Source organism: Medicago sativa, chromosome 3 (genome assembly GCF_051527215.1).
Source record: "Medicago sativa cultivar Bolivia chromosome 3, Bolivia_mono, whole genome shotgun sequence".
In the NCBI taxonomy this organism is placed as follows: domain Eukaryota; kingdom Viridiplantae; phylum Streptophyta; class Magnoliopsida; order Fabales; family Fabaceae; genus Medicago; species Medicago sativa.
Window position 1 is genome coordinate 91,375,642 of NC_140751.1, and position 16,859 is coordinate 91,392,500.

Genomic DNA, 16,859 nt, shown 5'->3' on the forward strand with positions numbered 1-16,859 from the left:
GTTCTTTCTTGTAACTTAGCTAACCACTAGAAAATAGTTTGGTCTTTCAATAAACTTTTGTTAAAATTAATATTTTACCTATGCCATAGAGAACCAAAACTATAAATCTCACTAGATCTTCACAAATAAAATAAAATGAAATGAGTTATGTTTTAACTTAGCCATATTTTAGTGATAGAGCTGATTAAAAGGGAATAGTCATTTTTTTATTAGTAACAAGAAATTATTTATTAAATTTAGGAGTTTAAACACTTGATTATATTAATTATGTAGATTTAATTAAATTGTATCTATTGATATAGATAAATGAAATAATCTACCGTTGATGTTTTTGTTTATAAATTAGACACTAGAAACTATAAAAATAAAATAGTAGGTATTAGAAGTTATTTTTAAAAGTTTTGATAACTCATAATTATTTCTGGAAGATTGGGTTAAAACTAGTAAAAAAATTGATTAAACTAGTTCATTATAGCTATTGGAAAAGTGTCTCTAGAATTTTTTCAATGTTAATGTTGTTACGTTCCAAATTTATGGTCAACTCTATAATTATTAAAATTACCTTAACTTTTAGCATTTAATAATTTTCGTGTTTATTTCAATGATAATTAGTTAAGAGATAATTATTTTGATGAGTAATTAGGTGTTGAAGAAGGTGATTACTCAAGTTTTGAAAAGCTGAAAGGTAAGGGGATATACTTTAGAGAACGCCCAAGATATATATGTATATTATCACATGAGATTAAGAAAATTTGTGTATTTAATTGTAGTATTAATCTGTTTTAAATATATATTATTAATGAGCAAATTTGATTATTTATATTATTTATTGAAACGGACAGTAAGTAGAAAGAAGAAATTCTAGAAAACATTCTAAATATTATGCATACATATATATATGATAAGTAATCAGTTAAACGTGGTGTTGTAAGTATATATAATATATTTTTCTTAATTTATTTATCTTATAACTAACTCACAGTTATTATTATTAATTTTATTTGAAGAAATTTCTCTTAAGGTACATTTATGACTTTTGACAATTAAATTGTTAAGTTGATTGTTGATGAAAACAGTTGTGTTGAAGATTTACAAAAATAATAATTTTTGTAAAGAGTAATACAGGTTGTTTCTTATAATACGATAACGTATATAAGACTGAGGATAGGTTCGGTTGGGTCGACTACAGACCTTCTGGGGATCACAGGCGTTTTGAACTCCTACCAATAGTTATTGATAGCTTCTCTAACTGGAGGAAATCATAATACCCGACGCAGTGATACCTGACTGTGCAGGACTATCTATAATAAGGTGCAGCGATCGGGCCAGAATGGTTGGAGTAGAGATTATATATCTACTCGTTGCAAACAATCATGTTATGGCAGTTGAGACGGCCTTACACTCATAATAGAGGTCTCCATGGAGTAGGTTTAACCAAGATGCTACTAACAAGTCAAAACTATAAACTTTGTATTGATTATGATAAAGTGTTAAGTGATCTTTGTTTTTGACTAACTTTGATGTGCGTGATTGCCATAAATTTTTGTGTTCTCAATTGATTTATATTTTCTTGTGATTATTTAATTTCTATGTGGTTATTTAAATTTTTGTAGGATTTAATAGTGAAAGAAATTACATGTATAATTTTGTTATATATTTCTTTATTTGAAAAACATTATATGTAACTATAAAATATTATGTATCATCATGTAATATTATTAGCATTTAGTTAACCTTGTGTGCGAGTATTTCACCCTTACAATTTGCAGATAATGTCGGGGAAGTCATTGAGTCACTCGGGGAACCGAAGGATTGAGTGTCTGGAGGAAATAGGAGATGCAGTTTGGGAATTGGATATGGTGTCCCAAACACTGATATGCACAGGAATAAGTAGGACAACCATAGGAATCGAAAAACTAGTTATCTCTCATTATGTTTAATTAGTTTGACTTAAGTATGACGTACTTTAACTTGCAGGTGTTGTAAAATATTTAACTACCCCTGACAAGCCTGAGTATGTAAGCCTAAGGGCAAGATAATTAACGTCGTGTAGAATATATTGATGCATATTTTATATCCTTGTGTTTTATTTTTATGTTTTACGATCAAGAGCTAAGACTTTTATTTTAAAAAAATGCAAGAAAGATATTTATTTAAATTAAATTTTTAGTAACCAAATTAATTTACTAGTAAAAGTAAGATTTATGAACTTAATTCGCTTTAGACACTCAAGTATTAAGACGTAACACCATTTTCTATCGTTACGGAAAATGGGGCGTTACATTAGTGGTATCAGAGCACGGTTGATTCTTTCGGGAACGTTAGAGGATGTCTGTACTAATTACGTTTGTTTGTACTAACTTTGTATAGATTATTATATTAGTTAATAATTAGGTTCTAACCAATTATGACTTTTAGGAACCCAATGACTCGTAGAAATAATCATATAGAAGCCGAAAATGGAGAAGCAAGCAATACCGAAGGAGGTATGGGAAGAGCTATTCAAGCTATGGCAGAAATGGCAGCAACCATTGCAGAACAAACTGCTGCAAAGGCTGAAAGGGATATTCGAAAGCAACAAAGGGAAGAAAGAAATGCTGAAAATAAAGGATTGGTAGATTTCAGACGTCACGATCCTCCACAATTTCTTGGAGAGACCGAACCAGAGAAAGCTGACTTATGGATCCAAGAGATAGAAAAGATATTCACTGTGTTGAGGTGTCCTGACGAAGTAAAGGTAACATATGCATCTTACTTACTATTGGGAGATGCCGAATACTGGTGGAAAGGAACTCGCAAGATGATTGAAGCTAACAATCAAGATATTACTTGGGAAATATTTCGTATGAAATTTCTCGACAAGTATTTTCCTAGAAGTGCTAGGACTGCAAAGGAACAAGAATTTCTGACCCTGAAACGAGGAGGAATGACGATTGGAGAATATGCAGCAAAGTTTGAGTCGTTGGCAAAATATTTTCGTTTCTTTCAGGACCAAGTGGATGAAGATTGGCTATGTGAACGATTTGAAGGTGGACTGAAGCATAGCATCAAAGAATCTGTCTTGCCACTAGAAATTCGTCAATTCCAACCACTTGTAGAAAAATGCAGGAAGATAGAAGCAATGAAGGAAGGTGGAATCAATCGAGGAAGTGTGGGCGGACCATCTAGGTCTAAATATCCAACTCAAGGGTGGAATCATAAAGGAAAGCAGCCGTATAAAAAGCCTTACTCTTGAACTGCGAGTAATAATCAGAATCAGCGACCCTATCGTCCAGTTACATCAGCCATTGGAAATGGATCAAACCAAAACCAGAATCAAGAACTCACTCGAAGGTGCTACAAATGTGGAAAACAAGATCATTTGGCTAACACTTGTCCCGAAACAGGAATAAAGTGTTTCAAATGTGGAGATATAGGACACATGGCCAGGGAATGCAGGAACCAAAAAGTTGCACCTGTGGTGAACAATGTGAGAGCTACAAGGCCAAAGGAGAAAGGAAGGGTTTATACTCTAAGTGGTGTTGAGGCTTCTCAATCTGAAAATCTTATACAAGGTAGTTGCGATATGACGGGTAATCTCTTAACTGTACTATTCGATTCAGGAGCAACTCATTCTTTTATCTCAATAGATCGTGTGAAACAATTGAGTTTGTTTATAACACCACTGCCTTTTGATTTAATCATTTCTACTGCAACTGCTAAACTCATAGTTGCAAACACTGTTTGTTTAAAATGTCCTCTTGTCATCCACAATAGGAAATTTCTTGTTGACTTGATATGTTTGCCTTTAACACAATTAGATGTGATTTTAGGCATGGATTGGTTATCTTTCAACCATATCTTTTTAGACTGTGCACGTAAAACTGTAGTGTTTCCTGATTCCGGGAATTTTGAGCTTATATCTGCTAATCATGATATAACTTCTTCAAAAGAAGGAGCTCAAGGGTACATGTTATTATCTTCTGTAGAAGTTGCGAGAGAAAACGTTTTGAACCAAGTCCCAATAGTGAATGATTTTCCAGAAGTATTTCCAGAAGACGTTCCTGGTTTACCCCCGGTAAGGGATATCGAGTTTTCGATCGATCTAATCCCTGGATCAGGTCCGATCTCCATCGCACCATATAGAATGTCACCTACTGAGCTGGCGGAATTAAAAACCCAACTTGAAGATATGTTGTCAAAACAGTTCATTAGACCAAGCGTATCACCTTGGGGAGCTCCAGTACTGTTAGTGAAGAAAGAGCAGCATAATTCAGTTTGGGAACTGATGGGATTTTGAGATGCAATGGGAGAGTTTGTATCCCAGATAATTTAGAAATGAGGAAACTAATTTTAGACGAAGCACATAAGATTACATTGAGTATTCATCCAGGAGCAACCAAAATGTACCAAGATTTGAAGCTAAAGTTTTGGTGGCCCAGAATGAAAAAGCAAGTGGCGGAGTATGTTGCTTCATGTCTAACATGCCAAAAAGCAAAAGTGGAACATCAAAGACCAGCCGGTATGCTTCAATCGTTGGACATTCCAGAATGGAAGTGGGAGAGTATTTCGATGGATTTTGTTGTGGGATTGCCGAGAACCAGACATAATTTTGATTCAATTTGGGTTATCATAGACAGACTGACCAAATCAGCACATTTCTTACCAGTAAATATTAACTACAATGTGGAGAAGTTAACCGAGATTTATATCAAGGAAATCATGAGATTACATGGGGTACCTTCAAGTATTGTTTCAGACCGAGATCCAAAATTTACATCTCACTTTTGGCAGAGTTTACAAAAAGCATTGGGGACAAAATTAAGATTAAGTTCAGCTTATCACCCTCAGACGGATGGACAAACTGAAAGAACAATTCAATCTCTAGAAGACTTGTTGAGAGCATGTGTTCTAGACAATAGAGGGAGTTGGGACGATTTACTACCATTGATCGAGTTTACATACAATAATAGTTTGCACTCAAGTATAGGAATGGCACCTTATGAAGCTTTGTATGGGAGAAGATGTCAGACACCGTTGTGTTGGTATCAAGATGGAGAGAGCATCATGTTTGGACCAGAAATTGTTCAACAGACAACTGAGAAAGTTAAACAAATTCGCGAGAAGATGAAGGTTGCACAAAGCAGACAGAAAAGCTATTCTGATCGGAGAAGAAGACCTCTCGAATTTCAGGAAGGAGAACATGTATTTTTGAGAGTCACATCAACGACTGGGGTAGTTAGAGCTATTAAGGCCAGAAAACTCACTCCAAAATTCATTGGACCATACCAAATTATTCGTCGCATTGGTCCAGTAGCCTATCAAATTGCTTTACCTCCTTTTCTTTCAAATATTCACAATGTGTTGCATGTTTCACAATTAAGGAAGTATGTCCCTGATCCATCTCACATAATTGAACCCGATGAAGTCCCGTTAAAAGAGAACTTGTCATACGAGACGTCTCCTGTAAGGATCGAAGATAGAAAAAACAAACAACTAAGAGGGAAGCAGATTTTTTTGGTCAAAGTTCTATGGGATCAAGTAACCGGAGATTCAACGTGGGAGTTAGAGGATAATATGAGATTGCAATATACATATTTATTTCAAGGTATACAATTTCGAGGACGAAATTTTTTTAAGTGGGGTGGTAATGTGACACCCTATTTTTTTTATGCATTATTTAGTGTGTTTTTGCGGTATTTTACTCTGAATTAACTGATAATTAAATTATTTTCTAGAGAGTGAATTTAGGAAAAATAATGTTATATATTAGTACTATAATATTATAACAGGTTATGTTAAAAATTTCGGCTTAAAATTCTACCGGATTTCGGACAGCGATTTGCTCGACTGTATAAATTTTATTACCGAAATAAATAAATAAATATATTTTTGAAACCAGAAAAATATATATGATTGAATTATATTATTAATTATATTATTTATGATTTTTTTTAAAAACAATATTGGATAAGAATGTACAGTATATTGATAAGAATCAGTAACGTGGCTTATTCATTTGGTGAATGGCGTGGCACTATGCATGAATGTTACAGAAGTATAAACATAAGTATATTCCTTACATTCCTTTAGCAAGAAAACGTGGCACTCTTTGCACCACAAAACCTTTCACTTGTTTTCCTATAAATAGGCACTTGCACTCTTTGTAAAATCACAAACCTGCATAGCAATAGCAGAAGCAGAACTAAAACAAAGGTGTGATTCTTAGTTCTCTTTTATTTTTTTAAACTACTTTGTTTAATAATCCAAAAACAAACTAGTTCTTTTATTCCTTTGTTTTGTTTGTATTATTTTGTCCAAAAAGTTCTTTCTTGTAACTTAGCTAACCACTAGAAAATAGTTTGGTCTTTCAATAAACTTTTGTTAAAATTAATATTTTACCTATGCCATAGAGAACCAAAACTATAAATCTCACTAGATCTTCACAAATAAAATAAAATGAAATGAGTTATGTTTTAACTTAGCCATATTTTAGTGATAGAGCTGATTAAAAGGGAATAGTCATTTTTTTATTAGTAACAAGAAATTATTTATTAAATTTAGGAGTTTAAACACTTGATTATATTAATTATGTAGATTTAATTAAATTGTATCTATTGATATAGATAAATGAAATAATCTACCGTTGATGTTTTTGTTTATAAATTAGACACTAGAAACTATAAAAATAAAATAGTAGGTATTAGAAGTTATTTTTAAAAGTTTTGATAACTCATAATTATTTCTGGAAGATTGGGTTAAAACTAGTAAAAAAATTGATTAAACTAGTTCATTATAGCTATTGGAAAAGTGTCTCTAGAATTTTTTCAATGTTAATGTTGTTACGTTCCAAATTTATGGTCAACTCTATAATTATTAAAATTACCTTAACTTTTAGCATTTAATAATTTTCGTGTTTATTTCAATGATAATTAGTTAAGAGATAATTATTTTGATGAGTAATTAGGTGTTGAAGAAGGTGATTACTCAAGTTTTGAAAAGCTGAAAGGTAAGGGGATATACTTTAGAGAACGCCCAAGATATATATGTATATTATCACATGAGATTAAGAAAATTTGTGTATTTAATTGTAGTATTAATCTGTTTTAAATATATATTATTAATGAGCAAATTTGATTATTTATATTATTTATTGAAACGGACAGTAAGTAGAAAGAAGAAATTCTAGAAAACATTCTAAATATTATGCATACATATATATATGATAAGTAATCAGTTAAACGTGGTATTGTAAGTATATATAATATATTTTTCTTAATTTATTTATCTTATAACTAACTCACAGTTATTATTATTAATTTTATTTGAAGAAATTTCTCTTAAGGTACATTTATGACTTTTGACAATTAAATTGTTAAGTTGATTGTTGATGAAAACAGTTGTGTTGAAGATTTACAAAAATAATAATTTTTGTAAAGAGTAATACAGGTTGTTTCTTATAATACGATAACGTATATAAGACTGAGGATAGGTTCGGTTGGGTCGACTACAGACCTTCTGGGGATCACAGGCGTTTTGAACTCCTACCAATAGTTATTGATAGCTTCTCTAACTGGAGGAAATCATAATACCCGACGCAGTGATACCTGACTGTGCAGGACTATCTATAATAAGGTGCAGCGATTGGGCCAGAATGGTTGGAGTAGAGATTATATATCTACTCGTTGCAAACAATCATGTTATGGCAGTTGAGACGGCCTTACACTCATAATAGAGGTCTCCATGGAGTAGGTTTAACCAAGATGCTACTAACAAGTCAAAACTATAAACTTTGTATTGATTATGATAAAGTGTTAAGTGATCTTTGTTTTTGACTAACTTTGATGTGCGTGATTGCCATAAATTTTTGTGTTCTCAATTGATTTATATTTTCTTGTGATTATTTAATTTCTATGTGGTTATTTAAATTTTTGTAGGATTTAATAGTGAAAGAAATTACATGTATAATTTTGTTATATATTTCTTTATTTGAAAAACATTATATGTAACTATAAAATATTATGTATCATCATGTAATATTATTAGCATTTAGTTAACCTTGTGTGCGAGTATTTCACCCTTACAATTTGCAGATAATGTCGGGGAAGTCATTGAGTCACTCGGGGAACCGAAGGATTGAGTGTCTGGAGGAAATAGGAGATGCAGTTTGGGAATTGGATATGGTGTCCCAAACACTGATATGCACAGGAATAAGTAGGACAACCATAGGAATCGAAAAACTAGTTATCTCTCATTATGTTTAATTAGTTTGACTTAAGTATGACGTACTTTAACTTGCAGGTGTTGTAAAATATTTAACTACCCCTGACAAGCCTGAGTATGTAAGCCTAAGGGCAAGATAATTAACGTCGTGTAGAATATATTGATGCATATTTTATATCCTTGTGTTTTATTTTTATGTTTTACGATCAAGAGCTAAGACTTTTATTTTAAAAAAATGCAAGAAAGATATTTATTTAAATTAAATTTTTAGTAACCAAATTAATTTACTAGTAAAAGTAAGATTTATGAACTTAATTCGCTTTAGACACTCAAGTATTAAGACGTAACACCATTTTCTATCGTTACGGAAAATGGGGCGTTACATCATCAAATTTAACGTGCATAGATTCTTCAACACAGAGTGTTTCTGAATTATACACTCTGTATGCCTTTGACCTTTCAGAGTAACCTAAAAAGATTCCTCTTTGGGCCTTGGCATCAAATTTCTTTAGGTAGAGCTTGTTGTTCAGAATGTAACATGTACATCCAAATTGATGAAAGTAAGAGATATTGGGTTTTCTTCCTTTAAAGAGTTCATATGCTGTTTTCTCCAAAATAGGTCTAATATAGATCCTGTTTTGAACATAGCATGCTGTATTCACTGCTTCTGCCCAAAAATGTTTTGGTAAATTGTTTTCATGAATCATGGTTCTGGCCATTTCTTGTAAAGTTCTATTCTTTCTCTCTACAACCCCATTTTGTTGTGGTGTTCTAGGAGAAGAGAACTCATGGAAAATTCCATGTTTTTCACAAAAAGCTTCAAATGGCTCATTTTCAAATTCTCCACCATGATCACTTCTGACTTTCAAAATTTTTGATTCTTTTTCAGATTGAATTTGAGTGCAGAAGCTACTGAATACATCACACGCAACATCTTTACTCTTTATGAATTTCACCCAAGTCCATCTGCTGTAATCATCAACAATGACTAATCCATATCTACTTCCATATAGGGATGCAGTACTCACTGGTCCAAATAAATCAATATGGAGTAATTCTAAAGGTCTTGAGGTTGAAACAATGTCTTTGGTTTTAAAAGATGATTTCACAATTTTCCCTCTCTGACATGCACCACAGAGTGCATCTGAATGATAGTCAATGTCTGGTAGCCCTTTCACAAGTTGTAACTTACTAAGCTTAGAGATTAACCTCCAGTTAGCATGTCCCAACCTTCTGTGCCACATCCATTTCTTATCATTCACTGATAGTAGGCAAACCACCTTCTGATCAGCCAGTTCAGAAAAATTGATTTTATAGACATTGTCAACTCTCTTTCCCTTGAACACAATGGATTTGTCTTCCTTGTTGATTACTGTACAGTTGGGTTTTTCAAAAAGCACATCATAACCATTATCACAAAATTGACTGATGCTCAAAAGGTTATGTTCAAGACCATCTACCAACCATACATTATTAATTGAGGTAGAGGAGTTACCAATAGTTCCTGTACCTATGATCTTGCCTGACTGGTTGCCTCCAAATTTCACATTTCCTCCCTCTTTCATTGTTAGGCTGAGGAACATGGACTTGTCTCCTGTCATGTGTCTTGAGCAACCGCTGTCTAGGTACCATGATCTTTGCTTTGGCACTGCTCTTAGACATACCTCGTTTTCATCTTCTGAGTCTGAATCTGATCCAGCTTCTGAAGTTGCTGTTGCTACCAACCCAACAGCTACCTTTGCATCTTCATCAGCTTCCTCTTTATCAGATCCAGATTCACTACCGAAATCATCCCAGGTTGCCATTAAACTCTGCTTAATCTGCTTCTTGAGTTTGCTTGGTTTGAATGTAGACCTCTTTGACTTGTCCTTTGACTTTTCTCTTTGAAGATCAGGGCATTCAGCAATGAAGTGTCCAGGCTTCTTACAGTTGAAGCATCCCTTCTGATCTTCTTTCCTTGAGCTTCTGGAGTTACCCCTTTTGGCGAGAAACTTTCTGTTCTTCTTGGCCAGATATTGAAGTCTGTTAGAGAGCATGGCCATTTCAGCAGCATCTGGTTCAGAATCTGAACTTGACTGTTCTTCCTCTTCAGATTCAACTACTTTGAGAGCTTTTGATGACTTGCCTTTGGATGGAAGAGCTATTGATTTACTCTTCTTAGTAGACTCATGTTCATTAAGACTTAACTCATGAACTTTGAGAGAACTAACAAGATCTTCGACACTTAAAGTGTTTAAATCTTTAGCTTCCTCAATGGCAGTCACTTTTGGTCTCCATCTGGCAGGTAAGCTTCTGAGTATCTTGCTTACATGATCAGAAGCAACATAGCTCTTCTTTAGAATCTGTAGCCCAGAAACTAAGGTTTGAAACCTTGAGTACATCTCCTCAATAGTTTCATCATCCTTCATCTTGAATAACTCATACTGATGTACAAGCAGGAGAGCCTTTGCTTCTTTGACCTTCTTGCTTCCTTCATAATTTGAACAGAGAGAAGCAAACATAGCTTTAGCAGTGGATTTGTCACTCATCTTCATGTATTCTGCTTTGGGTATGGCAGTGACAAGAGCTCCTCTGATAATATGATGCTTCTTGTAAAGTTTCCTCAGTTCTGGAGTATGTTTCTTTCTATCCACATCAGCTCCTTCTTCATCAAGGACTAAATCACCAACACCATCTTCCAGAATATCCCATAATTCTTCATCCAGGCTCATGATGTAACTGTAAAAGTTGGTCTTCCACCAAGAGAACTCTTCAGCATCTCCATTGAACTTTGAAACTTTTCCAACACTGGTTTTCTTACTATCACTATAATCATGTGAGACATGTTTATAGCTAGTATCACTAGAACCAGTAGGAGGAGGAGTAGACATGTTTTTCTCAGATCTTTGACTGTTGCACGGTTAAGTGTTACACAACAGACCAAGGCTCTAGATACCAATTGAAGGTGAGAAAAACACAAGAAGGGGGGTTGAATTGTGTTTTGAAAAATTCTTCGTTTCTCTTAAAAACTGAACACACTGATCAGAAGCTAGGTGAGACAGCTTCTGAAGTGATAATCAGAATCTAAATGCAGCGGAATAAAACAGAGAGAGAGAAGAAGAACGACACAAAGCAATTATACTGGTTCCTTCCACAATCCGGAAGTAGTCCAGTCCCCCTTGCACTTCCAAGGAGATTTCACTATGAGTAATATCTGATTACAAATGCTCAAGCACACAAGCAAGAGACTTCCAATGCTCAAGCACACAAGCAAGAGACTTCCTTTGCTCAAGAACACAATCAAGAGACTTCCTGCTCAAGCACAACTGCAAGAGACTTCCTAACTAAACAAAATTACACAGAAAATTGTTTAAGGTTGAACACTTTATATACAATCAGAGGTGCTCACAATACAAATCAGATACAGACTCAATGGACTTAAGAATTTCTAAGATATGACTTTGAGACACAGAAATTCTAAGTGAATGCAGAACAATTTCAGCAGAGGTTTGGTACTTGTGAAAATCTTGTGAGTCTTTCGTTTAGCGTTCTTGCATTACCAAATCTCTAGGTCTTCACTCCTTTATATAGAGGTGTGAAAGAGACGTTGTGAAATTGCCAGCACACCAAAGAGTCGTTATTGAAGCTTGATCTTTCACCAATGATCTTTTGCCTGATTTGGTTGTTGTCCTATGAAGAACCAATTTGAAATCCATTCCTTATCCAAAGGAACATATATGCAGGCGAGACCGTATTCTGGAGCTGTTTTCTTGTCTTGAAGCGTGGACACAAAACAGAGTAGTGGAGAACGTGGTTGTACAATTCGTACAAAGTACAATGTCAACGCTTTCGTCCAAAATGCAAGCACAAGCCTTCAAACACCTTTGAAATGACCGTTGCAAAATTCCACTAATCCTTTGTTTGTGTTTTCGAATCCAATGGACAGCTTTTGCATTGATAATTCTTCAATTCTTGAATCTTTTCCAAATCCAGTTGAGATTCAACTTCTGGTGAAATAGCTTCTGATGAGGCAGCTTCTGATGATGCAGCTTCTGATGATATGACTTCTGCAGCTTCTGATGACGCAGCTTCTGATGATGTGGCTTCTGGACCTCTTGTCTTCAGAAGCACTATTCTTCAGGAGCAGCTTTACTTCAGGAGCGCTATTTCTTCAGGAGCAGCTTGACTTCAGGAGCGCTTTGCCTTCAGAATCATCTAAGCTTCATTTTCTTTTACTCTTTATTTGCTCATTCAGAACCAATGATGATGTAACTTTATAATTATGGTCATGTACACTTGAACAAATATTAGCTAGTCCAATTTACAATTTTTAATACCTTGTTATCATCAAAACTCTTTAAGGTTCATTGTTAAACACATTTTGTTCCAACAAACCACTAGTCCAACCCCAAATGGGTTACAAATGTTTTTCGTTAATATATATAAAAAAATAATATAAATATATTTTTACTATGCATAAAAGTACAAGACATATATCTATCACTAATAAACGTAAAAAATACGGGACACATATTTGTCATTGCAGAAAAAAGAAAATACGGACATATTTGAAAAAATACGAGATAAATAAATTTCATTGATAAATAAAAAAAAATATTTTTTCTATTGATAATTAATAGCCTGTTATCTGTGCATTGCACGGGTTAACACACTAGTTCACTACACAATAAATTTGCTAATTAACCAGATATAACAACTTTTGTATTTCTCGTTCTTTTTTTTTATCAAATCTAATCAATCACTTTTTTTAAAACAATTTTATTATATTTTGTTTTTTTTGATAAGTTTTTATAAAACAAAATAGTTATCATAATTATTTTTATTAACAAAAAATTAGAGGTAGTTGCATCCCTTCGTCGTAGGAGCCATGTCGCCGACTATCATGTGGTCCACGAAGCTTTGCCGCATACCACTATATACCAATAGAGTTGTCTGACTCACTGGACCAGCTCATCGGACGTGTATTTTATCATAAACAAAGTTGTAAAAGAGCACAAAAAAAAAAAATCAAAACTTTTTGGTCTAGCCTGTCAGAATTATATTTATCAAGAGCCATTTCGGGCTAGCCTATTAAAAATATACAATATATATATATATATATATATATATATATATATATATATTTAAAAAATTGTTTTAGACTAAAAAGCTTAAAAATTGTTTTAGACTAAAAAGTTTAAAACATAAATGGCTCAAATTAAAAACTCTAATTAAACCCCTCTTTTAATCCCTCATCCGTCGACTCATCAAGTGTATGTGTGTAACTCTAAATTCTTCTTATTCGTGCGAGAGAAGTACGAAAGAGCGGGTTGCCACTCTCCGAGAACGAGGGAACGTGTGTGTGTGTGTGTGTGTGAGAGAGAGAGAGAGAGAGAGAGAGAGAGAGAGAGTGACAATGTTGATACCAATACAATGTTGTAATCGTTGTTCACGTCTTAACTCTTATCCGTTTGTGTTTTTTACGAATTATTTTATTCTCTAAATGTCGTTGTCACACCATCTTTTCAATCAGCTTATATATTTATTTGATGTATCAGTAAATATGTTTAAGTTGAAAGTGTTTCCTCGTACGGTTATGTGTAAGGAAATTAACTTAGGGGCGATGTTATTTTTTTTCTTCATAGAGACATGTGTCTATTTGATGGATGTTAATTCATATGAATATATTTGCATTTGAGCATAACGATGGTTCATTCTTTATCAATCAAAATTTCACATGGAAGACGATTTTTTTTTTTGTAACTATTGTTTTTCAATTAGAAATAATTTCTGTCATTTATTTTTTTGGCGTGTATGAAACAAAAAGTTGTTCTATTGTACACTGTATTCTTTTCTAAATAAAGTTATAATATTTGAATATGGGTTGGGATGGCCAAACAGGTCTCAAATCTCATTAATATTTGACTATTACTTTTCTCACCCTACAAAATTCTTGCGCGCTCTATTTGATTTCTCCAAAAATGCCCTTGAAGTTTTTGGATTTCATAATCCGAACTGGTGTTTTCCTTTGTTATGGGGTGAAAAAATGAGTTACGGATTTTTTTCTTCAGATTTTGTAATCCAAAAATCTCAAAAAATAGGGCACATTACATGATTTTTTTTTTCGGATTACATAATCCGAACACCCCCTAAACACCCCTTTTCAAGGGAAAAACAGTTATGATTATATAATCTGAACTGTATCAGCACAAATTCTAAACATGTTTTTAACATTGATAGTCATTTTATGAACAATATTAATCTTCCTAACTCTCATCCTTCTGTTTTGGGTCATTTTTACCTGTTCTTAGTCAAAAATCGGGTTTTCGGGCTACTTGATCAGATTGCTCCGAAACTTCCCCATAAAATCAGAAAAAATTCAACGACCCTGATTCCATCGTTTAGACCCATTTTCCATTTTTTTTTCATATTCTCAGAAAAATCCGAAAAAATTTGCATTAGTTTTATTTGATTTTTAGAATTTTTTGGTGGCATTTTTATGATTTTATTTGACATGTTTTTAGCATTTTTTACTTAGTTTTTTTGTTGTTTTTAAAAGCAAAACTCAAAACTGCTGAAATGTGAGAGTCTGATGACTGATTATACATAAGCATTGTCCGGATTTTAGAATCCGAATTAGTGAAACATGAATTCAGATTATGAAATCTGAATTGCACAATGGCATTTTTGAAAAATTTACAGGGTGCTTGAGAAGGCAATAGGGTGGAAAAAGTAATGGTCTTAATATTTAAATCAAACTTAACTTTGACGTACATTCAGATATCCAATCGGTTCATTTCAGCCCATTTATATATGGAATTATGCTCTTCACCCAGCACATTTTGCTCGTGCCCTGCAGCGTTTCCATTTTTACCCATGCGCAAGTTAAGTCACGTTGCGCACCTTAACTTGCGCACGTTGTATTTTATGCGTGACTTAAGTAGTGTTGCGTGAGTTAACTCACACAGCGTTACTTAAGTCATATAACAGCAAAACAAAAACACATTTCCCTCATTTCTCCAACTTCCCAACTTCGAATTTTTTCCCCACATATCCGATTTTCATCATTCTTGCGCCATTCAAAGCCAATTTCTCCCACATTATCAAGTAAGTGATGATTACCCTACTTAATTGCACTTAACTTGTAGAAATTTTAGTTTTTTTTTTTTTAAGAAATATAACATTTTTAGGTTTTTATAAATTTTGCTTGCATGTTAGTTTTGATGATTGTTAGTGATGAATTAACTTAGGAATTGTTGTTTAGAAGTTGTTTAGAGTAGAATGTGGTAGTTTAGGGTTTACAAATTGTTAGATTACCTAGTTGTTTGAAAATTGCACACTATGTGTTGGTAAAATGTCTCAATGGTAATTATTTTGTTCTTTTGGATTGTGAATTATGAAATTAGTTAGCATATGGTTTGTTAATTTTGATTATAATATGTTTGAATACAATGTGGTAGTTTACGGATTGAAATGACATTATTGGAATTTTAGTGTTGTTGTTGAATTGTTGGAAATGACACAATGTGCGTGTGAAAATGTATCATTGAATTTGTGTTTTGTTAAATGTTGTGCAGATATGCCTCGGAGAAATACGTCTCAGAGACCACCTGAGCCGCCTCAGGATAGGAGTGACAGACTTAGGGCAGGGAGGCCTGCCCCTACTGGTAGTGCACGGAGGGAGAAAGAAGCATACGCCCTCCTATGACTGGTCGAGGGAGAGGTGGGGGAACGAGACTTGCTAGAGTTGATGCTGCAGAGGGATCAACGTCGCAGACGGGTCCATCCCAGACGGTGGACCCGACACAGTATCACCAGCATTATGAGGTGTATCAGCAGCCGCAGGATCATGTGTATCATTTTCAGGAGCCTCAGCCTCACCAGTATCAGTTTGTTATTGAGGAGCCTGTTGTTGAGGAGCCGCCTGTTATTGAGGAGCCTGAGCAGCATGATGGTGGGGCTCGTTTTCAGGGGGTGTCGAGGGTGGTGTATGAGGCCGACCCGAACGGCTATGCAGGTGGGCCTTCTGACCTCAGGCTTTTACCTCACTTTGGTGGACATGTGGCATACAGGATATGGGTCGATGCCGATGTAAGTATAATTTAATGTTTATTTTACTTCTTTTACTATTTATACAACTTATTCTAATTATTATTTTACTTATTTAATGTTAGAATTAACATTTATGTTAGCATATATTTAATGTTTGTTTTACTTATTATTTATTTAACGGTGTTGTTTGTTGTTTTTTGTTTTTGTATTTCAGTTTCGAAGAAAACATAGGGTGAAAGATATCTCGCACGGGAAGAAGCTGAGCATTAAGAATTTGGCATTGCCTATGTCGGGGGAACAAAATGAGTGGTTTTGGTCAGAAGTGAATATGTCCGGCCTTACTCCCCTCCTGACTAGTGGGTACGAGAACATATCTCACGGGTTCGTTTGTGTGATGACAGGGAGATGGCATGAGGAGACCAGCAGCTTCCATCTACCTGTTGGAGAGATGACCATCACACTAGATGATGTGGCGTGTCTCCTATGCATCCCCATCACTAGGAAACTCCTTCCAGATAAAGAGTTAACCCGTGAGGAGGGGCTGGAGATGATGCAGGGGGACCTACTGTTTACAGAGGAGGCTGCCGCTAAAGAACTGACAAGACAGGGTGCTGCTCACATCAGTT

At 34.3% G+C, this 16,859-nt stretch overlaps 2 protein-coding genes and 2 long non-coding RNA genes across 4 annotated transcripts; all 4 read left to right on the forward strand.

The window, feature by feature from the left end:
* The first annotated feature begins 545 nt into the window (after positions 1-545).
* On the forward strand, positions 546-1,977 carry LOC146941899 (uncharacterized). Its single transcript, XR_015032503.1, has 2 exons — positions 546-685; positions 1,770-1,977. It is a non-coding gene; the product is annotated as an uncharacterized LOC146941899 (long non-coding RNA).
* Positions 1,978-2,090: 113 nt separating this feature from the next.
* On the forward strand, positions 2,091-3,750 carry LOC146941900 (uncharacterized). Its single transcript, XM_085755760.1, has one exon. It carries the CDS (start codon positions 2,408-2,410, stop codon positions 3,233-3,235), a length of 828 nt encoding a protein of 275 aa, XP_085611886.1. The 5' UTR covers positions 2,091-2,407; the 3' UTR covers positions 3,236-3,750.
* Positions 3,422-4,279, forward strand: LOC146941901 (uncharacterized). The gene has a single exon (XM_085749994.1). The coding sequence runs from the start codon at positions 3,422-3,424 to the stop codon at positions 4,277-4,279; it is 858 nt and encodes a 285-aa protein (XP_085606120.1).
* Positions 4,280-6,848: 2,569 nt separating this feature from the next.
* LOC146941902 (uncharacterized) lies at positions 6,849-8,280 on the forward strand. The gene is made up of 2 exons (XR_015032502.1): positions 6,849-6,988; positions 8,073-8,280. It is a non-coding gene; the product is annotated as an uncharacterized LOC146941902 (long non-coding RNA).
* The last annotated feature ends 8,579 nt before the right edge of the window (positions 8,281-16,859 follow it).

What these genes read in the sequence shown, in the direction of transcription:
- LOC146941900 (XM_085755760.1), top strand. Translation starts at nt 2,408, where the DNA reads ATGACTTTTAGGAACCCAATGACTCGTAGAAATAATCATATAGAAGCC.
- LOC146941901 (XM_085749994.1), top strand. Translation starts at nt 3,422, where the DNA reads ATGGCCAGGGAATGCAGGAACCAAAAAGTTGCACCTGTGGTGAACAAT.